This window comes from Gopherus flavomarginatus, chromosome 18, assembly GCF_025201925.1.
Source record: "Gopherus flavomarginatus isolate rGopFla2 chromosome 18, rGopFla2.mat.asm, whole genome shotgun sequence".
NCBI lineage: Eukaryota > Metazoa > Chordata > Testudines > Testudinidae > Gopherus > Gopherus flavomarginatus.
Genome location: NC_066634.1, coordinates 21415371 through 21440275, shown reverse-complemented (window position 1 = coordinate 21440275; position 24905 = coordinate 21415371). Strand labels below are relative to the sequence as shown.

The following is a 24905-nucleotide window of genomic DNA, read 5'->3' as shown; positions in this document are numbered from 1 at the left end:
GGGAGGGGGTACAGGCAGGTTGGTTGGGGGGTGATGGGGTGGATGGGGGGATGGGTACAGGTGGGGTGATCAGTCAATGGGGCAGGGGGCGATGGGGTATAGGGAGGTTGGTTGGGGGTGATGGGGTGGATGGGGGGATGTGTACAGGTGGGGTGATCAGTCGATGGGGCAGGGGGCGATGGGGTACAGGCAGGTTGGTTGGGGGTGATGGGGGGATGGGGGGATGTGTACAGGTGGGGTGATCAGTCGATGGGTCGGGGGCGATGGGGTACAGGCGGGTTGGTTGAGGGGTGATGGGGGTGGATGGGGGATGGGTACAGGTGGGGTGATCAGTCGATGGGGCAGGGGGCGATGGGGTACAGGCGGGTTGGTTGGGGGGTGATGGGGTGGATGGGGGATGGGTACAGGTGGGTTGATCAGTCGATGGGGCAGGGGGCGATGGGGTACAGGCGGGTTGGTTGGGGGGTGATGGGGTGGATGGGGGATGGGTACAGGTGGGGTGATCAGTCGATGGGGCAGGGGGCGATGGGGTACAGGCGGGTTGGTTGGGGGGTGATGGGGGTGGATGGGGGGATGGGTACAGGTGGGGTGATCAGTCGATGGGGCAGGGGGCGATGGGGTATAGGGAGGTTGGTTGGGGGGCGATGGGGGTGGATGGGGGATGGGTACAGGTGGGGTGATCAGTCGATGGGGCAGGGGGCGATGGGGTACAGGCGGGTTGGTTGGGGGTGATGGGGTGGACGGGGGAAGGATGGGAGGGGGCAGGGGGTACAGGCGGGTTGGTTGGGGGGCGATGGGGGTGACGGGTGGGGGGGCAGAGGGGGGGTGATGGGGGCAGGGGTGGGGCTGATCCCAGCCGGGCCCCAGATAAGCACCGACCCTCCCCCCATGTCCACCCCCCCGGGGCGGAGGCAGCTGGGCCCAGCCCGGCCCCTCTGTCCCGGGCGATGGGGGCCCGGCCCGGGCCGCACCTACCGCGGCTGAGGATCCCTCGTCTGCTCGGTGCCCGGGCGCTGGCGCTGGGTCCGGAGCCTCTCACAGCCCATGCGCCGCCCGCAGCATCAGCACCAGCATCAGCATCAGCATCAGCGCTGCATCCCCGCCTCCTCGGGGGGTGGGGCTGCCGGGGGAGCTGGGGCTACAGGGGCTAGAGGGGAATTAGGGGGCTGTGGGGTAAGATAAGGGGGAACAGGGATTAGAGTAGAGCTGGGGCTGTGGGTAAGATAAGGGGGAGCAGGAGGTTGAGAGGGGAGCTGGGGCTACAGGGGCTGTAGGGGAAGTAGGGGGCTGTGGGTAAGATAAGGGGGAATAGAGATAGAGGAGAGCTGGGGCTGTGGGTAAGATAAGGGGGAGCAGGAGGTTGAGAGGGGAGTTGGTGCTATAGGGGAAGTGGGGTGCTGTGGGGTAAGATAAGGGGGAACAGGGGGTTAAGAGGGGAGCTGGGGCTATAGGGGAAGTAGGATGCTGTGGGGTAAGATAAGGGAAATAGGGATGTAGAGGGGAGCTGGGGCTATAAGGGAAGTCAGGGGCTGTGGGTAAGATATGGGGGAGCAGGGGTTGAGAGGGGAGTGCATGCTATAGGGGAAGTAGGGGGCTGTGGGGTAAAATAAGGTGTGAACAGAGGGTTGAAAGAGAAGCTGGTGCTATGGGGCTATAGGGGAAGTAGGGGGCTGTGGGGTAAGATAAGGGGGAATAGGGATTAGAGGAGAGCTGGGGCTATAGGGGCTATAGGGGAAGTAGGGAGCTGTGGGGTAAGATAAGGGGGAATAGGGATTAGAGGAGAGCTGGGGCTATAGGGGCTATAGGGGAAGTAGGGAGCTGTGGGGTAAGATAAGGGGGAATAGGGATTAGAGGAGAGCTGGGGCTATAGGGGCTATAGGGGAAGTAGGGGGCTGTGGGTAAGATAAGGGGGAACAGGGGGTTGAGAGGGGAACTGGGGCTATAGGGGAAGTAGGGGGCTGTGGGGTAAGATAAGGGGGAATAGGGATAGAGGAGAGCTGGGGCTATAGGGGCTATAGGGGAAGTAGGGGGCTGTGTGGTAAGATAAGGGGGAGCAGGGGGTTGATAGAGGAGCTGTGGCTATAGGGGCTGTAGGGGGAGTAGCGTAAGGTAAGATAAGTGGGAATAGGGATTAGAGGAGAGCTGGGGCTATAGGGGAAGTAGGGGGTTGTGGGGTAAAATAAGGGGGAACAGGGGATTGAGAGCGGAGCTGGGGCTCTAGGGGAAGTGGAAGCTGTGGGTAAAATAAGGGGGAGCAGGGAGTTAAGAGGGGGCAGGTACTATAGGGGAAGTAGGGGGCTGTGGGGTAAGATAAGGGGGAGCAGGGATTGAGAGGGGATCTGGGGCTATAGGGGAAGTGGGGGGCTGTAGGTAAGATAAGGGGGAGCAAGGGGTTGAGAGGGGAGCAGGTGCTATAGGGGGTATAGGGGAAGTAGGGCACTGTGGGGTAAGATAAGGGGGAACAGGGATTAGAGAAAGCTGGAGCTATAGGGGAAGTGGGGTGCTGTGGGGTAAGATAAGGGGGAACAGGGGGTTAAGAGGGGAGCTGGGGCTATAGGGGAAGTAGGATGCTGTGGGGTAAGATAAGGGAAATAGGGATGTAGAGGGGAGCTGGGGCTATAAGGGAAGTCAGGGGCTGTGGGTAAGATATGGGGGAGCAGGGGTTGAGAGGGGAGTGCATGCTATAGGGGAAGTAGGGGGCTGAGGGGTAAAATAAGGTGTGAACAGAGGGTTGAAAGAGAAGCTGGTGCTATGGGGCTATAGGGGAAGTAGGGGGCTGTGGGGTAAGATAAGGGGGAATAGGGATTAGAGGAGAGCTGGGGCTGTGGGTAAGATAAGGGGGAGCAGGAGGTTGAGAGGGGAGCTGGTGCTATAGGGGCTATAGGGGAAGAAGGGGGCTGTGGGGTAAGATAAGGGGGAATAGGGATTAGAGGAGAGCTGGGGCTGTGGGGTAAGATAAGGGGGAGCATAGCTAGAGAGGCATAGAGAAGGGAGTGGGATAGTCCTGGGGGTGACTGAGTGAGAGAGATGCCTCCCCTCCAATAATGGGCCCTCAAAGTGCCCAGTGGACTGTGGGTGCACTCCCTGTCCTCCGAAATGCGGCTGCCCCGGGGTGGGGTTCTGGTGGCTCTTCTACCAGCACAGGGCCATCCTGCACTGGCTGGGACAGGGAGTGACAAAGCAATCCTAGAGCTCCTGAGACCTGAGTTCAGTGCTTGAGGCCCTGCTGTGCCGGGGGTTTTGAACAGAACCACCCCCTTATGAATCATTTGGGGGCGAGGGAGGGGGTGAAGAGTTCAGTTGTTAGCAGAAGATCTTTTCTGGACCCAGGATGGGATACCCAGACCAGATTCCAAACACCCCATGAGTTCTGTGGGGCGGGGCCTGAAGCTTCCGTCCCATCCACGGGCATTGCCTGCCACAGATGGCCCTTAACAGCTCGTTAAAGTTTCTAACGGCGAACACCTTCCGAGCATGTTTGACCCAATACAGGCCTGTTATATAACCGCTGCATCGACAACAGTCTCCTCTATTTGGGAAGGCAGCTGGTCCCATTCATCGCAAATGAATGATAACTCTGGAACCTAATGATGACCATCTACAGTAAAAATGGCAACTACCCCCACACTCCACATTGTGGGCAGAGTAGGGGGGTTACAGGTTGTTGCTGAAGCACTGCTGCTTTTTATTCCTCCGCCCTCCAGCTTGACCTCCTGCCCCCCCCATGATAAAGGCATGAGTCATCTGCAAAATCAGATTAGAAGCTCAGAGGTCAGGGTGGGGAGAGGGTAATAAATTCAATCCCAGTTTTAGAGAAAAGCTTTTCACTGGAGAAGGCCCATTTCCGCAGTGTGTGTGTGTGTGATCCTCTGTGTCAAGCGTGAAAGATTTTGCCGGTAATTCAGGGGAGGGAGTTGGCATGGAGCTAGCAGAAAACCGAGCGTCCATTACTACAAATCATCTTAAAAGCGTCTGTAAAACTCCATCCCACCATCAGCTGATTTCCTTCCACACACTCTGGACAAAATGGAGTTTGGTGCCTTGGAAGCTGCAATGCCCCTGGGAGATTTATGTTTAAAGTACATACAGTGGATGCTAGTCAAGCATCCGATTGTTCTGGGGTTAGGTTAGCTTTTCTACGCAGACATTCTGCAACGCGAGGATCAATTTGCACATACGCAGCTCTCGTGGGAGCGCATACTGCAGAAGTGCAATGCTGCACCCTGCCGCTGCGTGCTGGAAAAACCTAGCAGCACCACGCTAACAACTCAGAGCTAGGGCTGCGTTCCTGTTAGGACCAGGTTTCACAAAGAACAGGATGTGCCCTTGAACAGCTGTTGGGGGCGGGAGGTGTAGCCAGACCTCCCGGTTGTTCCTCAGAGCCTCAGCTTTTGTATAAATGGAAAAAAAGACGACTTTGGCTGTTACGCTTACAAAGGAAATCTTCAAAATGTGAAGAGTGAGATTGACGCAGAGACTCCCTGAGTTTGCAGAGAGCCTGACACACTGGTAGAGAAAGGGTAACTGTTCTGAGCGTAACTGATGTTGCTGTAGTGCCATAGTGTAGATCAGGGGTCGGCAACCTTTCAGAAGTGCTGTGCCAAGTCTTCACTTATTCACTCTAATTTAAGGTTTTGTGTGCCAGTAATAAAGGTCTCTTTCGATAAGTCTATAATATATAACTAAACTATCATGGTATGTAAAGTAAATAAGGTTTTTAAAATGTTTAAGAAGCTTCATTTAAAACTAAATTAAAATGGAGAGTCTCCCGGACCGGTGGCCAGGACCCGGGCAGTGTGAGTGCCACTGAAAATCAGCTTGTGTGCAGGCGTGCCACAGGTTGCCTACCCCTGGGGTAGATGTTTCCCACATTGACGGAAGTGGGGTTTCTATTGATGTTGCTAATCCACCTCTCCAAGAGGAGGTAGCTAGAATTCTTCCATTGACCTAGCCGTGCCTACTCTGGGGTTAGGTTGAACTAACGAGAGCACTCAGGACAGGAGATTTTTCACAGCCGAGTGACATAGCTAGGTTGACCTCATTTTTAAGTTTAGACCAGCACTAAGATCAATCTGAGAGGGGAGAGCTGCCCCGAGTGTTACCAATTCAGAAGAGCCTGAGTTTGCAGAGAGCCTGTAACGATAGCTCTGGTGTGGAGACTGCTGATAGTTCTGATGTGGAGACTGCCTCACTGGTTTCGACGGCTGCTAAGCCAATTATGTTTTCAAGGCTTTATCCTGCCTCAGAAAAGCGGACACACTTAAGTCAGGCTTAGTTGGCACTTTAGCAAAGCCAGCCCTAAACTCAGCTACTTTCCTTAGTGAAGGCAAAGCCCAAATGTCCCCATTGTTCAGGGCCGCCCAGAGGATTCAGGGGGCCTGGAGCAAAGCAATTTCGGGGGCCCCTTCCATAAGAAAAAGTTGCAATACCATAGAATACTATATTCTTTTGGGGGTGCCTGCGGGGCCTGGGGCAAACTGTCCCACTTGCAGGGCCACCCGGGGGAGGGGGGGGCATTGTTAGCTCTCATGTGGTACTTATCAGTAGATCCCAAGGAGATTTACAAAGGAGGCAGGTATCATCATCCCCAAACTGAAGCACAGAGAAGAGGGGTTGGCTTACCCAAGCTCACCCAGTGAGCAGAGTTGGGAATCCAACCAACATCTCCTGAGACCCAAGCCAGTGCATTATCCACTAGGCCTCCCTTAATTATTAACCATTCCCCTGCTCATTAACGCAGGTCAGAAAGGAGAGGCAGGCTCAAATTAAGGAGATTCACACAGCATTTTGCAGAGAGCAGGCAAGGTGGCAAGGAGACACATGAAGGACTAGTTGTGACCGATATGCTTGTGGGTAGGATTGTGTTTTCCTTACAGGGAGCTCAACTTTCAAACGTCCAGGACACACCTGGCCTCAGGGTGTGATTTATAATGGGCTTTAGGGAACGTTCCTTTGGCAAGGAATGGCATTAGCTCAAATAAAAAACGGAAGGGAAAAAGCAGGAGTTTGCTGCAGGAGACTTAGCCATCCAAAGGTACCTAGAGGGGCTGGATTGCTCAGTGGTTCAGGGTGTGTCTACACTGCATATTGGTGCCTGCAGCAGCAATGCTCCCCAGCCCAGATCCGCTAGCTCAAATCTGCCAGACTCAGGGTAGCAGGAACGCTTTGAAGATGTGATCTCCAGCCCAAGATGCAACTTCAGAGCATTGTCTACACAGCCCTTTCTGGAAAGCCAGAGCAAGCCTCACCAGCCCAAGTCAGTCAAGCCAGGCTGGCAGGCTCCAAAAACCGCAGCACAAACGTGCCCTCAGAGACCCTGCTCTAGTACAGACGTCATGAGGACCCAGGACTGGCGCCCCAGCTCCACATGCTGACAGCAGTGGACTTATTCCTGATTTACACTGGGAGAGCGTGAGGGGGGAAAAATAAATAAATCAGACCCCTGATTTTAATACACCCAAAAGGCTGGCAGGACACACTCCAGGGAAGAATTTTTCACTGTGGAAACCTCCACTTCTTTGTCATCATCATTCATTTTTATTAAAGCATTTTTTACTAGGTACAAACACAATCTCTCCAGTGGAGAGACAAATCAAGATTTAAACACGATGAGGTCTCCGTCCTTCCCCTCAACACATTTAACAATCGTGGCGCTGCCAGTCAACCTTTGATTCCGGCTGTTTCATTTGCAAACAACTGTATTAAAAATAAACTTAAATAAAAAAATAAAGTGGAAGAGAATTTATTCACACCCTCAGGAAAGAATCAAGTACACAGCTAGTCAGGGAAAGCCAACGGTAACGGGAGAACATGGTGGTGGTGGGGTGAGTAGCCTGGCTTTAAAGCCTTTGGAGGATGACTTCTCCTTAGATCTAACAAAGCTTTTTCCTCTACTGATAACTTTGCAATTCAGGGACCAATCCTGCACCCACTCAAGTCAGTGGGAGCTTTGTCATCATCCTCAACAGCAGCAGAATTGTTTAGTTGCAGTGTTTTGAAACAGGGAACCTGACAGCAGGAAGCTGGAGACAAGAGCTGGCTGCAATGGTAGGGTACCCAGCACGAAAGCCCCCACTGGGGTCATGAATCAGGCTCTAAACATTCATGGGCTGGGATCAGAAAAAAGCAGGAGTCATGGGAGGCAGGAGACACCCCCATCTTTCCACACATCTCTCAAAAAAAAAAAAAATCCCAGGTGCCCAACTCCTCTGCCTTCATCAAGCTTTCTGATGACCCCAGCTCCTGGCAGCCCCAAACCTCTCCCCTGAGCTAGGGCACGTGTCCATGTTCCCTGAAGTGACTGGCCCTGCCCGTTTCCCCAGCTGCTAAGCCTACAGCATTACAAGCCTCCTACACAGCATTGCCAACTCCCATGATTTTGTCATGAGTCTCATGATAATTATTGTTTTCCTTAAAGCCCCAGCTCCTGGAGATGTGATGACTGCAGCCTTCATTCTCAAAGAAAAAGTAAGTTTCTAGCCCTCCTGGCTGTAGAGAAAGCTTCCAATTGTGAGCCCTGGGCACCCTAAAGGCTCAAAAAGCAGAAGGTAAATAAAAGGAACACCAAAGCCATTATGTTTACATCATCTCATGATTTTTTGGTGATGTTTTGAACATTTGGAGTTGGCGCTACTGCCTAGAACAAGCCGTTTAAATATCACGGCAAACTGTGCACACGCAGGATGCGTGGCACCCTGGGGATCAACGGTGAGCCCTGTAATGACAGCGTTTTGGGCGACACCGCAGCTGGTCAGTGTTAACTGAGACACAGTCACACATCCCTCCAGAACCTCTGCAGCCCAGATCTTGGACAAGCACTGCTATCCTCAAGATTTCCAGCCCAATTTTGCCGGTTCAGTCTGCTCAGTCCATTTCCCATTCGCACAGATACTTGTGCACAGGCCGAGAAATTTGTGGTAGGCTTCCAAGGCAGCAGCCGGGGAGGGCTCATACACAGGATGACCCAGAGGAACAATTAGGTTAACTGCCCCAACAGTGCCAGAGAGGCAGAAAACTCAGGGCCAGCAACAAAGCTGACAGGCGTTTTCAGGAGCTTAGGAAGGGGTGAGTTGGCTTGGCTTATACACACCCTGCTCATTTTTGTTGGCACTCAAGCAGGCAGCCAGCTTATGTGCAGCAGGCAGAGCACGTACACGAGTACATACAGCTTTTAATCGGAGGTTATTAACCCGGTGACAGCAGGACCCTGCAGCTCAGGGAGGTGGATACGTGGACAAGCCAGTAACTCGATCCCCCCATGAAAAGACCCTTTATAAACAATCATTCCAACTTGAAACAAACCCACCGCTCCACTCCCCACCAAAGTAAAGTGCCATAGCATGAAGGCCATTGAATACGCAGCGGCTGCATCATTGCCAGCAGCACGGGAATTGCTGCTCCCGTTGCTGGGGAGAGAAGGACCTGGGTGATCCCTGACCGTGCAGCTCAGTGAAGCAGGGAGCGGAGGGCTCCAGAGCATGGGTCTCTTGGTTACTGCTCTTCCACGTGGATGATTGTCTCATTCCCCTCCTCTGGGAGCTGGGGAACAGCGTACACTAGAGCCCGGTCTTCCTCCTGGCAGATGATGGCAACTGTGCTGCCGCTTTCTGGCATCACCGCGCTGGACTGCAGGCAAGCCTGAGGGAGAGCAAGATGGGAGGTTACAAAGTTTGCCTGGGGAGGTTTTCAGGCAGTGCTGCTTAAAGGACGGGAGGGGCCAGGGCTCAGAGGCGGCACTGACCATTTGCTCTCTCTGTGTATGTCTAACATTGCGATAAAAGACCCGCCGCAGAGCCAGGGCTCGCCCAGGGCAGCTGACTTGGCTTGCGGGGCTCAAAACTGCAGTGTAGATGGCCAAGCTTGGGCTGGAGCCCAGATTCAAACCCAGCGAGCGGTTGGTCTCAGAGCCTGGGCTCCAGCCTGAGCACCTGCACTGCCATTTTTAGCCCCGCAGCCCAAGTCAACTGACCTGTGCTCCAAGCCTCTGTGCAGTGCGTTTTTGCCTTGCAGTGGAGACGTACCCTCTGGTGTTTGGCTGGCTGGTTCTTGCTGCTCAGGGTCGAACTGGTCACCATATGTGGGATTGACAAGGAATTTCCCCCTCTAGGTCACATTGGCAGGGACCTCAGGGGTTTTTCACCAGCGTGGGGGAGCAGGTCACTTAGCGTGATGATCTGGGTCTCTCTCATTTCATCATTCCCCTGTCACTGCTGGGGTCTGGGGCCCCTCGGTCCCTCCTATTCACTGCCTGCGGTACTTGATAGTTTAGTCTCCTGAAAGCTGCAATACTTGGTCTAATTTCAGTAGCTGAGTTAAGCACACAGATGCTGATGGTAGCCTGTAAGATACAGTGGATAAGTCTAGATGGTCTGGTGGACTTGTCTGGCCATAGCTCTCTGAATCTAGCTACAGATTGCTCGTTAGATCCAGCCCCGGGGAACAGCAAACGAGTAGTTCCTGTCTGACAGCTGTTTGGTGGCCCCTGGATAAAACAAGTTTGGTAGCTATTGAACAAGGGTGCAGGAGACAGAGGTGCAATTAGGGCCCGCCTCAGCAGAGAAGCCAAGACCCTGGGGGGCTGAACTCTCCCCCCTCAGCCCTAGAGAGGGTCCTGCAGATCACAGAAAAAGGGGGCGACACAGGAGTTCAGTCTCAGTGGCCTGTGCATTCCCTGGCCTCTCCGCTGGGAAGAGGCCTGGTTTGTGATGGGAATTGCAGGCAGAGGTCAGAATCCTCCACTTGAACTGATGACCTAGATGTGAAAGATGCTGCCTCCCCCCTAGTCAAGCCCACAAGTCATTCAGACCCCGCCTAAGCTACTTTAGGGCTCATCAACATGCAAAGTCATTCCAGAACAAGGCAGGGTATGGATTTCAAGTCCTATAGCTATTCTGGAATAAGAGTATCCATACGGGAAGCTATTCTGATCAGTTTCCCCTGGTAGAAAAACCTGCAGGTCCACAGATCAGTAGGTTTTGTTTTTTTTTTAAGGTTAGAAGGGACTACCACATTATCTTAGTCAGGCCTGGGTAAAGCAGACCGTGTTTCATGCGACATAATTTTGCTTCAGCTGCCTCTCCCATATCCCTATTCCAAAATGCTCCAGGAAAGAGTGGGGGTATAAAGACACTGTCATGCTGAAAGGGCTACAGGCTGCCAGCAAGCAAATCCTGGATCCAAACACAATCACAGGCCTCACTATAGCCAATTGGTGTGACCAAGCACTCTTTTAGGCTAAACAAAAGGAGCAATCAAGCCACTTGATGTAGCGATGGCAGCTGCAGACAAAGAATACGGACTGCCCAAGGAAACAGGCTGCATGGCGTATCAGAGCTATGCCACGTAAACGGAGGAATGGCCCTGGCTGCAGACACAGAGGCTAGGCAAGAGAGCCAGGGGAAGGAGCTGTGTGACCCTAACAGGAAGCAGAGGGATGGAGTTTCTTGGGGACAGACTGCTCTGGAGGGACAGACATGAAGATTGATGAGCAAGGAAGACGCCTGTTTTGTTTGTACTGCATTCAGGGAAACAGCACTTGGCAGAGATGGTTGTATGTAGACAAGATGACATCATAAGTCTACCTGACTCGTATAATCAATTTCTCATCCTAACAGAGCCAACTCTGCCAGGCCCTCAACTTCCCACCCCCACAATACTGTCTAGGCAATAAATTAAATCAAAGCCTCTGGTTGCAAGACCAGCATGAGCGAGCGGCAGGAAAAGATCCAATTTCAAGCTACGATCTGAAGAGGACTGCGGGATACATTCCATCCACGCGCATTTATCCAGTTCAATTACAATGATCAAGAACAATAAACCGGCTGAGTGAATTCCAATTAAGAAGGAAGGGAAAGTTCAAAGTTAACAATTAAAATCCTTCTAAAACAAGAGCTGTGTGTGAATCTTTTTGCATCCGAGCCTGGTGGCTGACCGAACAGACCTTGGAACAGATGTGCTAACAAAGAACCCAACACCATAGCTAATTTGGCACTTATGGACTGACACAAGCCACTCCCACAAAAGATTATTAGGCATGGAAGGTTATGGTACTAGTCAATGAAAAGACCATCTTCCTTAGGTTTGCAGCAGCGGCTCTGAGCAACCCTATCTCCATGGCACAAGGTATTAACAGCCTCTCATGGGGCTGGGGAAAGATACAGAGCTGTGAAGCTTGTCAGATACCGGGTCATATGGGGGTCTGTAGCAGCACAGAGAATTGAACTTGGGTCTCCCATATCCCATGCTGGCATCCTAACCGCTGGGCCATCATGCTGTCTTGCTAGGGCTATTTGCAAGAACTGGCTCCTATGAGGGCGAGGCAGCTACGTATTGGCTGGTTTTATGAAACTGCTGTATCACTGAATGTCAGTGTATGTGGGATCCACCATTTGCTCTCAGGGCTGTAGCACATCTCTTCCAGGCCAGGGACAATGGAGAGTCATTAACCTGAATGGCTCTCACTCAAATAGAAGCGCGCCTCAGGACCAGGCGCTGGCTGAAGCTAGAAGGACTGGCTTTCTCCAGCACCTCTGCAGGGCCTTGGGTTTGGAGCACTGGAATTTCCCAGAAGGGGAGAAACAAAGAAGCTGGATGTTACTGCTAAGCCATATGAACTCAGGGTATGTCTACATCTACAATTTTGCAGCGCTGGTTGTTACAGCTGTATTAGTACAGCTGTATAGGGCCAGCGCTGCAGAGTGGCCACACTTACAGCAACCAGCGCTGCAAGTGGTGTTAGATGTGGCCACACTGCAGCGCTGTTGGGCGGCTTCAAGGGGGGTTCGGGGAACGCGAGAGCAAACCGGGGAAGGAGACCAGCTTGCCCGCGGTTTGCTCTCGCGTTCCCCGAACCCCCGAGCAAGCAGGTCTCCTTCCCTGCGGTTTGCAGGGGGGTTCGGGGAACGCGAGAGCAAACCGGGGAAGGAGACCAGCTTCGCCGCGGTTTGCTCTCACGTTCCCCGAACCACCCTGCAAACCGCAAGGAAGGAGACCTGCTTGCTCGGGGGTTCGGGGAACGCGAGAGCAAACCGCGGAAGGAGACCAGCTTCGCCGCGGTTTGCTCTCGCGTTCCCCGAACCCCCCTGCAAACGGCAGGGAAGGAGACCTGCTTGCTCGGGGTTCGGGGAACGCGAGAGCAAACCGGGGAAGGAGACCAGCTTGATTACCAGAGGCTTCCTCAGGTATGCTGGGATACCTGCTTATTCCACGGAGGTCAAGAAAAGCACTGGTAAGTGTCTACACTTGATTACCAGCGCTGGATCACCAGCGCTGGATCCTCTACACCCGAGACAAAACGGGAGTACGGCCAGCGCTGCAAACAGGGAGTTGCAGCGCTGGTGATGCCCTGCAGATGTGTACACCTCCTAAGTTGCAGCGCTGTAACCCCCTCACCAGCGCTGCAACTTTGTGATGTAGACAAGCCCTAAGACTACAGAGAGGAGAAAAAGGGACATACTTTCATAGCAGAGGACAGCTTTTCTGAGTGCAGCACCACTTGAGGTCAGAGAAGCTTGCTGGAGAGGAAAGAGAGTGAGACTAGTGTTCAGAAGAGAAGCCCATGAATTGCAGGAGGAGGGTCCTCGACACCTGATTTTTATTTTATTTCGTGTCCCTGCCCCAGAAGTCAATAAAAGGTGCCACTTACTTTTCTACTCTGATCTAAGTCCAAAGAACGTTTCAGAGAGGTAAGGAAACTGATGCAAGGAATGTGAGGAGGTGTGCATGTTTTGTCTGGATCTGTGTATTTCTTGGGCCGTCTCAAGCAGAGAGTGATTGTTTTAGAATCTCTATTTGCAAAGCCTCTGTATGGTGCATGTCAACGGTGACATGTCCCCGAGGAGTTCAGCAGCAGAGAGGCCACCAGGTTGGCGCTCTGGGAGAGGGTGGGCTTGGGCAACAGGGATGTGCCTTGTGAGGGGTCAGCACTGTTCTTAGGGGCCTAGGGCAGCTGGACCATGGGGTGCCATTTCTGCCTGTGCCCAAGGAGTGCGCCCGAGAAGCAAAAGACAAGAGTCGGGGACCACCCAGCCTGGAATTTTAAAGACGACAAAGCCCAGGGTGGTGGGACTCAAACAACCTGAGTGTCCAGCAGGGGGAGCACTACCAGGACTGCAGCAGCTCCATCAGGAAAGCTTCTTTGCTTCCAAACGGGGACAAACTCAAGGCCAGACTCTGCCCTCACTGAAGTCAATGAGGGTGAAGTCACAGGCTTTGATTCTCCTCACCCCCACCCCCGGCAAGATATGACCCTTTCACCAACTACATCCCTATTAGCAAGATACCGAATGGTCGATTCCAGACCTTTTTTTTTATTTTTATTGTGGCACGTGTGTAAGGAGAGCGCTGAACTGAGAAGCCAGTGAACTGCGGTGCAACTGCTTCCACACAGGCAGCAAGTTGGCACACACTGCAGGCATCCAGAAGATAGGGGACTGGGCAATTGCACGTGACAAAGTGGGGTGTTTAAACTGCTAGCCTGCATTGGGAAAGAGAGGGCTCCTGGAGCTCAGATCAGTGCACCTGTGTTGCCAGCAGCTGGTGGCTGGGGAGAGTTTCCCCTGGTATGGCACAGACAGGGTGTCCTCCTGCTGTAAGCAGGTGGTAGTATTAACCCCAGTCATCCTGGGTAATGCTGAAAAGTGTCACAGCTCCTCCTACCAAGGTGCCTCCATCATCACCCCAGCAGGGAAGAGAAGGTGCTTGGTCCCAATGGCCCGATGGATTCTGGACTAAGATGACGTGGGAGTTAGTGGTTCAGCTTGACACACAGCCTCGCTGCAAAAGACCTCTCCCCCGCTTCTCCTCACACAGGGAGAGCCAGACAGGCTGGCAGAAGGAAACAACCTTCCAACAGTTGTTGTAGCCTTGATTCCCATAGCAGCAACACCACCATTAGGAACAGGCACCCACAAGACACTGGGCCATCCAGTCCTCAGGACAGCATACTAGGCCACATCCTTCCCTGGAGCTGTTCCACAGAGCAGAGTGAAGCCAGCTGGATGAATCTGGCCCCACATATGGTACAGAGTAGGGAACAAATAGGCTATACAATATGTTCCCCACCCACCAAAGCAGGAAAAAATCTCACCCCTTGTATCCCCACACAAGGCACTCATAGCATCCTGCTCAGGCTGTTTGTAGGTATCGAATATGAGAGCCCCTAGCTCTAACTGCATGAGTTGCTACTGCTTGAGCTAAAGGCCCATATCTGCACTCTCTATGGGGCACAGCCACTAGGTAGGGGTGTTCTGGTGGCTAGAGCACTAGCTTGGGGCTTGGGAGACCCAGGCTCAATTTCTGGCTCTGCCACAGGCTTCCTGCGACACCTCGGGCAAGTCACTAAGCCTCTCAGAGCCTCAACTCCCCATCTGTACAACAGGGATAAGAGCCCTGCCCCACAGGATTTTAAAGATTGTGTAGTGCAGAGATACCACCATGACAGTACTTACAGCTATGTCTACACTGCAGCCAGGGGTTTGTCTTGGAGACGTACTCCAGCTACCCGCAGTGCCACATCCTGACTTCTAAAGTGCAACTAGCACAGGTACATCCACACGAACTGCAAATCACCCCCATGTATGCATACACGTGTGCCCCAGGGACCTCATGGTGACAACTGACAGAGGGTATAAGGGTTACAGGGATCTCCCGAGTCTGGTATTTACATTCTAGTTCACCAAAGGTCCATTTTAGGGTCTACTGAAAGTGTGTCATATACTGGTCCTCTTGAGCACTGAAGATGGATGTATAGGGGATATTTGAGGAGTTGTTTCTGTAGAAAAATTATGTTCTTAAAAGCAATGTATAAGGTGACCTGCCTTAGTTCCACTAGATAGGAGCTAAGACACATTCCTCTCTCTGGTCTGGCTTGTCGAATACCAATGGCGGGATGTGACATCAAAGAGAAAGCAGCACACAGGAAAAAACAAGCCACACGGGGTTTATCCTGTTTGCAAACAATGGTTTGGAGGACTATTTCTAGGGGGTGTCTATGAACCACCATTATTCCTTCAATCTGTAAGAACAAGCAGTCAGTGGGCTTGATTTTATGAGAAGGAGGCTCAACCTTACTGGCTGAAAATGCGGGGGAAAGGACTTGGGTTAGGCTATCTTGTAGGACAGTAATTCTCAGCTAGGGATCCAGGTCCCCTTGGGGTGTCATATGCAGGTTTCAGGGGGTCCACCAAACATGGCTGGCATTAGACTCACTAGGGCCCAGGGCAGAAAGCCAAAGCCCTGCCATGTGGGACTGCAGAACGAGTCCTCAAGTCCTACCACCCATGGCTGAAGCCAAAGCCTGATCAACTTCACCTGGTGGTGGCCCCGGGCAATTACCCTCCTTGGTATCCCCTAACATCAGCCCTGGCTTTTATACACAGAAAAACAGCTGTTCTGGGACAGCTATCCCATGGAGTTTTTATAGCATGTTGTGGGAGCCTCGTAAAGAAGAAGGTTGAGAACCCCTGTTGTAGGAGATACGGGAATGTCTTGTGTTATTAAATATCAGCTCTAGAAAGCGTGTTATGATTTTGTTTCATATGTAACCGTTCCCAATATTCTTACCCACTATCACCGGAACTCCTGTCCTTGGATGCTGAACCTGTTCTTGTTTTCACTATATAGATACCTAAGTGTGGTGCGCGTGTGTGTACGCTAAAGTGGTGACCCAGAGTTGAATCTTACAAGCTGGAGTATACTGTTCCCTTAGGAACAACAGATGTACAAGTTCTGTCAGTGTTCAGTGGAACAGGGCTAGACATGCGGCAAGGACTTGGCGGGGGGCATGAGCCTATCGCTTTCCTGTACAGAGAGAGTGGGGCCTCCAGAGGCCTGGAAGGCAGTGCTTGTGCTCCCAGAGGCTGGTAGTTTAAGGAAGTCGACCCACAGCAGGGACAGACAAGACCCCCTCATGCTAAGCGCAACTAGTGGTGAGGGACCCGGCAAGCATCAGAACGTACCCTTAAACAGCCACACAGAGCTTAGACACGCCCAACCTACCATCTCCAGCAGCTTGAGCTTCTCATCCGACACCAGGCTCTCCTTCCTCAGCTGCTCCACCACGCCCTCCATGGCTTCCAGTTTGGTGCAGTGACGCCGGTGTCGCTGCTGCAGCACCTTGACCTTCTTCTGCAGGCCCATCACTAGGTCGACCAGCTGCTGGGTGGTCAGCTCGTTCTTGTGGTAGCGGTGCTCCTCGAGCTGCTCCTCCAGGGTTTCAGCACAGAGCTCCACCTCGATGGTGGAGGAGTCGTCATCATCCAGGGAGCCGGCAGCATAGTTCGACACTATGGGCACCGTTGAGACTATGGGCACCGTCAAGGCCGAGGACAACACGGTCTCGGGAGGAGACGCACTGGACGTCAGCGGCCCCGTGGTGCTGGAGGACACCACCGGCGCAGTGGGGATGGTTTCAAAATACGCCACCATCTGGGTGGTCGACACCTGCAGGGAGCTGAGGACAGCTGCGGTGGAAGGGTCAGTTTCCAGAAGGGGCTGGATGGACACGTTCTCAATGAAGAGGGTGCCCTGGTCTGCAATCTCCTGTGGGTCCACCGTGGCCACTAGGGTATGCGGCTGATCAGCAGTGAAGGTGCCCTCAGGCTGGTCCACTACAGCAGCGTCCTCACAAGAGACCATGATCTCTGTGGCAAACTGCTCGGGCACGTCCGTCACAAAAGAGTCCGGAGAGGCCTCCACGGAGAAATCCACACGCTGGTCCATGGCAGGAGGGAACGGTTGGCCTGGGAGATGGATGGGGATGGACTCTACACCCTCCGTGGGCGAGGCCATGGCCAGTGCCACAGCGTTGAGTGGCTCCATGATCTGAACAAGAGGCATCAGGTTCACTGCCCCGACCAGAGGGGAGGAGAGGGCATGGAGGTCCAGATCCGAGATAGAGGGCTGGGCTTCCACATAGATCGGGGCTGAGGACAGACCCGGGTCGATAGCTATGGCGAGAGCTTCCAGTGTGTCCGGAGTGGGGTGGGCTGCCACGGTTTGTGGCCCCTGCGAGGTCCTGTCCATGCTGTTCTCAACAATTAGCTTCTTGGCCTGTGTTTCACATGGAGGCCTGGCAGGATTCTCCCTTTTCTGCAAGCCACCAAAGAAACAACATGTATTTGCCTCTGAAAGACAATGCAGAGGTGAGGGGGCTCAATTACCTGCCCTGCTTGGGGCAGGGGGAAGAGGTGGCTATAAGTTCTCTTTGCATTCACCTATGCTGCAGGAGAGCTGGCTTCCAGGGTAAATTATGGCAGCCTCAGGGCTGCTCTAAGCTATGCTCTTTTTTTATGGGCCCTGGGGAGCAGAGGATGGACACAGCACAGCGCACTCTAGCTGCCCCTCTGACCCTCCCCCCACACTCTACTGTGTGCTCTGGCCATACCCTGATCTACCCCCATGCAAGGTGTTACAAGCAGGGCCCTTACACCTGCTCTATGCCAGCTGGGAAAGCCTCTGACACAAGAGGGAGGCTCAAGCCAATGTTTCTGTTCACGTTCGGGCCCCTTTGCACTCCAGAACAGTGCAAAGTGGCTTTAGGTTTTCCAACAGGCCTGATGCCCAGGCCCCATTCCCCAGGATTTGCAGGGACTGCCCAGATTTAAAGTGCTATCAAAGGCCTGTCCCTCAATCGTCAGTCCAGCCCCCTCTCCAACATCTTGCACAAGCATGCATAGACAGACAGACCCACATGCTCCTCCCCTCCCCCTCCTACGTTCCAATTAGGCAATTATTTCCTCCATTGCTATTAGCCTTCGTTAAGTCACATGACAGAGCTGTTTACTCTCAAGCTGTTTGCTCTGGGAGTGACAGACTGTCAATAGCCTCCTGAACCAGCAGGCAGGTATAGGCAGGCAACCTGGCAGTGACTAGGCCGGTTTCTGATCATCTTGCCAGATCTGCACAAGAAATAAACACGGTGCCTTAAGCTAGCCCCAAGGGGCTCAAAGCTTCACAGTCCCCTCAGGAAGCAGTCAATATCATTCTTCTTATTTTACAGATGGGACAACTAGGCTACAGAGAGGGGGAGAAACTTGTCCAAGGTCACACAGATTCAGTAACGAAGTTGGGAGCCTTGAGTCCCCCATGTTCTAACCACTGGACCCCACTCCCAGGGTTGAGAATAGAACCCAGGAGCTGAGCTCCTGTCCCTCCTGCTCTAGCCATTAGACCCCATTCCCAGGGCTGGGAATATAACTCAGAAACCCTTACTTTTAGTCCCAGCATACTTCTGTGTCTCTGTTTCCCCAACTATAAAAATGGGGATAATTCCTTCCCAGAGTAAGGAAGAGAGCTCAGTCCTCGACACTAGCTACTCAGCCATGCTCCCCCCCAAGTCAGCTATTTTGTAAAACCCTGTCCCAAGCATCCCCCACTGAATTCACACTGGAAAGTCCCCACATCAATTGATGACCAGAGACTTACCAGGGGTTTTTCGGACAGTTGAAAGATAGTGGGGACAGCATCAGGCTTTAGATAGCGAACCCCCCACCTGTATTCAAAACATGACGGAGCAAAGTGCTCACTGCATAAATGCTGGTATCTGGTGGGTACCCACTTCTCTTGGTTCATCTGAGAGAGCCATTGTTGGAGTCGTTCTGGGTTATGCAAGGGAAACCTGCATGGACATCAGAAGAGGTCTTCAGTGACAATCAAACCTCATGCTGTCATGGCCACATTCAGCCTCTGATCACCAAGGAACCCACAAACATTTACCGATTTAGCTTCACAGCCCCCTTTGAGACAGGTCCGTGTTATGATTCCCATTTTACAGATGAGGAAACTGAGGGACAGAGACGAAGAGACGTGCCCAAATTCAAGCAGTGAGTCACCAGCATAGCTAGGAACATGACCTAAAAATTCTGACTCCTGCTCTTGGCTCACATTCTATCAAATATCCAAACAGATACCAGTGACTAAAGAAGTGCCAGCAGACATCAGGACTCGGTGGCAGGGCCTGAATATCAACCCCAGGGTAGTACTACATTCCAAATGTTTGACACCCAGCTCTTCCTCCCCTGCACCCCAGGCGAGCAGGTGCATGGGCTCAGCCAGACACCAATAAAAACAGATGCAGTGACAGAGTCTGCTCCCCAGCGCATTTCCCTGCCCCATTCCTTACATATCGCATTTCCCTGCCCCATACAGTACAGTGCCTAGCACCTATTAACCATGGCTACACCCAGTGTTGTAAGCATCCCTGTAACCATATGACACCTGTCACTCACTGCTGTTACATAAAGGACCCGCCTTCCCTGTAAGTAACATACAGCACCTGGCAACACCCACCACATGGCCCATACCTATATGACAGCACCATCCTGTTACTGGGGGAGGGGAATTCCACTCCCTCCATTAACATATGTCACATGGTGCTCACTGTTATGATCACATCGGACAAACACCCCACTCTAATACAGCCCATGACCTGCTCCATGAACGGCCCATTCCCCTCCCCAACAGTGCTACCCTTCACCCCACTGCTTCCTGCCCCCCAGATCGCCCATGTCCAGCCCTCTTACCCCACTGCCTCCTCCTGCCCCTTCCATGGTGCTCCCCCTTACCCCACTGCCTCCTGCCCCCAGACCATCCCCCATTGCCTCCTGCTCCCCTGCTGCTTCCTACTCCCCCACGGTGCTCCCCCTCATCCCACTGCCCCCTAGACTGCCCATGTCCAGCCCTCTCACCCCACTGCCTCCTCCTGCCCCTTCCATGGTGCTCCCCCTTACCCCACTGCCTCCTGCCCCCTAGACTACCGCCCACTGTGTCCCACCCTCTCACCTCACTGACTCCTGCCCCCCAGACTGCTCCCCACTATGTCCCACCCCCTCACCCCACTGCCAACTCCTGCCCCTCAGAACACCTATGTCCAGCCCCCTCACCCCACTGCCAACTCCTGCCCCTTCCACGGTCTTTCCCCTCACCCCACTGCCTCCTGCCCCCCAGACTGCTCCCCACTGCCCCGCCCCCTCACCCCACTGCCTCCTGCCCCCCAGACTGCCCCCCAGTGTCCCGCCCCCTCACCCCACTGCCTCCTGCCCCCCAGACTGCCCCCCAGTGTCCCGCCCCCTCACCCCACTGCCTCCTGCCCCGACTGCCCCCCAGTGTCCCGCCCCCTCACCCCACTGCCTCCTGCCCCCGACTGCCCCCCTGTCCCGCCCCCTCACCCCACTGCCTCCTGCCCCCGACTGCCCCCCTGTCCCGCCCCCTCACCCCACTGCCTCCTGCCCCCCAGACTGCCCCCCAGTGTCCCATCCCTTCATCCCACTGCCTCCTGCCCCCCAGTGTCCCGCCCCCTCACCAAACTGCCTCCTGCCCCCTCCACAATCCTCCCCCACCTTGCTGCCTCCTGCCCCCCGCCTCCCTCTAACGCCTCTTGTCCCCTCATAGCCCCTCCCCCGCGGGCTCGGCCGCTCCCCTCCCGTCGCCAGCCCGCGTTGTTCGGGGGGGGGGGCGAGCGCGCCCCGCGCGTGACATCACGGACCGGCGCGTGACGTGTCCTGACGTCACGCCGCGCGCAGGCGGAACTGACCTATAGAAGCTGAGGCGCTCGCCGCCCGGCCGGCGCTGCCCGGCCGAGTTGGAGCAGTTCGGCGCCCGGCAGTACTTCGGCATCGCCCCTCGCCCGCCCCAGCGCCGGGCTGGCTCCCCTCTCACGTGACACGCGCCGCGCCACGGCCGCACGCAAGGCGACGCGTGCGTCGTTACGCTTAGACCCCCCCGTGCGTCCGAGGGCGCGCGTGCTGCGCAGCAAGGAGGGGGCGGGGCTATATCCGGTCCTGCCGCCATGGCAACAGGGCCGTAACACAGCGCGTGGCCCGGGGGGGCGGGGCTGGAGGGTGTCACCCCCGGAGGGAGGCGGGGCCTGGGATAGGGGGTTGCTATGAGAGGGGCTGGGCTAGGGGGTGTCCCCCCCCAGGAGGGAGGCGGGGCCTGGGATGGGGGGTTGCTATGAGAGGGGCTGGGCTAGGGGGTGTCCCCCCCCAGGAGGGAGGCGGGGCCTGGGATGGGGGGTTGCTATGAGAGGGGCTGGGCTAGGGGGTGTCCCCCCCCAGGAGGGAGGCGGGGCCTGGGATGGGGGGTTGCTATGAGAGGGGCTGGGCTAGGGGGTGTCCCCCCAGGAGGGAGGCGGGGCCTGGGATGGGGGGGTTGCTATGAGAGGGGCTGGGCTAGGGGGTGTCCCCCCAGGAGAGAGGCGGGGCCTGGGAGGGGGGGTTGCTATGAGAGGGGCTGGGCTAGGGGGTGTCCCCCCAGGAGGGAGGCGGGGCCTGGGTGGGGAGTTGCTATGAGAGGGGCTGGGCTAGGGGGTGTCCCCCCAGGAGAGAGGAGGGCCTTGGGATAGGGGGTGCTGGTATGAGAGGGGCTGAGACTAAGCTAGGGAGTGTCCCCCCAGGAGGGAGGAGGGGCCTGGGATGGGGGTTCACCCTGGAGGTGGGGACTGAATTAGGGGGCTTGGGCTGGTTGAGGTGGGGGTGTCACCCTAGAAAGGAGGAGGGGTCTCAGCTGGTGGGGCATTGCTCTAAAAGGAATGTAGGGCAGCGAAGAGAGAGGGATTAGAGGTAACCGAATAATTGATTTTTCAATTCTGTGGCTTTCACAAGAGCGGCGCCTTTGTGCCGTTCCCCAAGGGTGCTGTGTACGTTCCTTTGCACAGCACAGCTAGAGGTCCCCATCAGAAGGCCGCTGTCAGAAATTCCCAGTTGATTTGCTCACAAAGGGTTGCACCCTGATGTCTTTACTGGATCCAACTCTAGATGATGTTTCTGGGAGTTTTGCCTGAGTTTAAACCAAAGGCTTCTCTGCACATGAAAATTGTGCTCTCATAGCTATATTGGTGAGGATGGAGTGTGTGTGTTTGGGGCAGGGGGGATTCACACCCTCTGTTCACATAGCTGTGTTGCAAAAACCCTAGTGTAGATGCAATTACACTGGCCAAAAAAAGTCCTTTTTCTAGATTTATAGCGGCTTGAGAACAGGTATAAACTGCATCTCCCCTGGGGTGGTTGCCACCTTAGTTATGCTGACACACCCTTCCTAGGAGGGACAAGGTCTCTGTATTTTGGAAACAGTTTTCAAAAATCACCTCTGACCATGATTGTACTCACAGAGTGCGTTACTGGTCTACTGTCCTGGCAAAGTGCTCCTAGTCTGGATGCAGCTATGCTGACAAAGCTGTGCTTTGTGTCTGTATAAAACAAGCACAGTTTTGCTGGTGTAACTGGCTATTTTACAGACGCTCAGGGTCGGTGCAACCACTAGGCGAACTAGGCTAGATGGACCTTTGGTCTGACCCGGTATGGCCGTTCTTATGTTCTTAGTGCTTTTAATTAGGTACCTTCTGCATGTCTATTCTGCGTGAGGGAGAGGGTACAGGGGTCTCTGCGGGAAACTGTGACTTTCTGCCACCGTGAGGCACACCGGGCATCTTGTTATTCTTTCTGCCTTGTCCCTCCGCTCCTGCCCCTGCCGTCAGGCATAGGGACACCAGTTTAATAATACTGCATTGGGCCCCATAAATCCTAAGGACGGCCCTGAGGGCACCAACAAGCAGTGCCCTGACTCAGCAGGGAGGAGCCGCTTTCTGGAGGCACCGGAGAGCCAGAGTGTCCTGCTTGCGGGGGCTGTGAACCGCAGCCATGGAGGAGCCGGCGCGGTGCAGGGGGGCAGGAGCCCTGCAAAGGCGGTGGTAGCGCCTGCGGGGAGCAGCCGTGCCCCCCACCTCTCCTGCCCAGGCTGTGGCCAGGTGCTTCCCTGGGGGGGTTCCTGCAGGCTGCAGCAGATGCATGCGGGCAGAGGCCCCCATGTGCCCCCCCACTTGGGCTCTGCGGCTCCTGGGCAAGTGAGCTGCTGTTGGGGCACAGGGCCCTGAGCCTGCTCTGGTAGGGGCAGCGGCGGCAGCGGCTCACACTCCTGGGAGCCGCAGAGAGAGCCCGAGAGTGGCGAGGGAGGAGCCGGGGGGGGGGCGCACGGGGGCCTCTGCCCGCATGCATCTGCTGCAGGAGCCCCCAGAAGGTGTTTCCTACCTGAAGAGCTGCTGCAGCAGCCCAAGCCCGGCAAAGCCAGTGAGTGGACTCGGGGTGGGGGCTGCTGGGTTGGGGTGGGGAGGGCTGGGGGGGGCTGTGCACCCTCCAGGGGAGTTCAGGGGGCGGGGAGGGGGGAACCTGGTCTGGGGAGCAGTCCCTGGGCATGACTGGCCCCTGGGGTCTACAAAGGCTTGTTGGGATTTGCCCCTCAATTAACCGATGTTACGGGGGCCTGGGGGGGGCGCAAGGTGGAAGTTTTGCCTAGGGTGCAAAATATCATTGCACCGGCCCTGCAGACGCTGCTGCCCCTGCTCTGTCAGTCCAGGATGTGAAGAGATGTGATTCTTTGACTGGTGGAAGACTGTAGTATAGACCTGGCCTTTGTCTTCCAAGTGATTTTCCTACCTCACTCCACCTCCAAGTGACTTTCAGTGAGATTTGTGTTCCTAAGGCCTGGTTTACACTAGAGTTACATCAATGTATGGCAGCTTACGTCGGCATAAGTAAAGTTATTTAACTACAGTTAAATTTCGCTACCACTGACTTAATAACGCCACCTCCACGAGTGGCAGAGAGTCAAGTCTGCTGTAGTTAGATCAATGCAGTGTTAGTGTAGAAGGCACTGCCTTGCTTATGTCGACTGGTACTGGCTTTCAGGAGCCTTTCAATGCCCCACACTGACAGTACAATTGATACAAGTGCTTCTGGTGAGAACAAACACCACTGATACAAGGAGCAAAGTGTAATTACCATGGTAGCTGTATGCTGATATAAGTTAGATCGATTTAATTTTGTAGTGTAGACATGGCCTTACTTGCTCGGGCTTTGGCAAAGCCTGCCCTCTTTCAGCACCTGGCCATCACTTCAGAAGGCTGATGGCCAGTTAAACTAAAATATTTTTGCCCTGCTCTGACAGATTTAAGGGGCCTTAAAGTGGGAGGAAGGAGCCCGTGAGGATCCCCCCCATGGAGGGGGCCTCAGTCTTTTGTAATTGACATGGGGGGGCCAGAGAAAACCCCTGCTTGTCTCCAGATAATGAGGCCTTTCCAGATGGCCTAAAGCCTCCTTAAATTCCCCCGTACACCCAAACTTGTCCATGCCCCAAGCACAGAGGTGGATCACTAAGATCAGGTCCCAGGAATTTTACACCAATTAAAAAACAACCAAAGATAATTTAAGAGGTGCCATCAACTTGAAATCTAGTCAATACAAAAAAAAAACCAAAACCCCAGAGAGGGAGGAGGCCAAAAATAGTCCCAGGCCCTGTCCCCCATCTTTCTCTCTCAGTCCATCTGCCAAAATTTGTGGCTTTAAGGTCACATTTTCCTATTTTTACAGGTGTTCTATCTCCCTTGTGTTTGAAGCCATGGGCCAGAACCCCAGCTGGTGTAAACCTGCATAGCTCCATCGAGGTCAATGGCTCTACACTGATTTACACCAGCAACAGGTCTGTCTCTGTGTTAAAGGCCCACGTGAATAATAGGAAAAAATTGGCTAGCCAATGAGCGTACATGTTCTTGACTACCCTTCTGCTTTTCTTTGCCATAGGGAAATGAGCTTGCTAGAAGGTCTGGCCCACACAGAACTTTTTTGTTCTTCACTATCCTCTAGCTCTTCTCATCCATAGCTCTCAAAGCGCTTTACAGAGGAGGTCAGTATCATTATCTCCATTTTTCAGATGGGGAAACTGAGGCCCGTTGGGGCGAGGCCCAGATCCTCAAAGATATTTAGGTACCTAACTCCCACTGATGACAATGAGATTTAGGCACCTAAATAGATCATGGAGGATCTGGGCTGAAGTGACTTTCCCAAGGTCTCATGGGTCCCAGTCCAGTTCTCTGGCCCCTAAATTCCCACCTCACTGCAAAGTGGCTACTGCTGTCA

At 54.2% G+C, this 24905-nt stretch overlaps 2 protein-coding genes across 2 annotated transcripts in view; both read right to left on the bottom strand.

Annotated features, from left to right (window-relative positions):
- The window catches only part of CLIP3 (CAP-Gly domain containing linker protein 3), a 29697-nt gene extending 28624 nt beyond the window's left edge, over positions 1-1073 (bottom strand). Inside the window, exon 1 of the mRNA XM_050928514.1 lies at positions 976-1073. The gene's annotated coding sequence lies outside the window, so the exon portion shown is untranslated. The remainder of the gene's footprint in view (positions 1-975) is intronic.
- Positions 1074-6514: 5441 nt separating this feature from the next.
- On the bottom strand, positions 6515-20652 carry THAP8 (THAP domain containing 8). The gene is made up of 4 exons (XM_050928519.1): positions 20531-20652; positions 18424-18616; positions 15997-17088; positions 6515-8637 (listed from the first exon to the last, which is right to left on the bottom strand). Exons 1-4 carry the CDS (start codon positions 20611-20613, stop codon positions 8491-8493), a joined length of 1515 nt encoding a protein of 504 aa, XP_050784476.1. The 5' UTR covers positions 20614-20652; the 3' UTR covers positions 6515-8490.
- Between the last annotated feature and the right edge of the window lie 4253 nt (positions 20653-24905).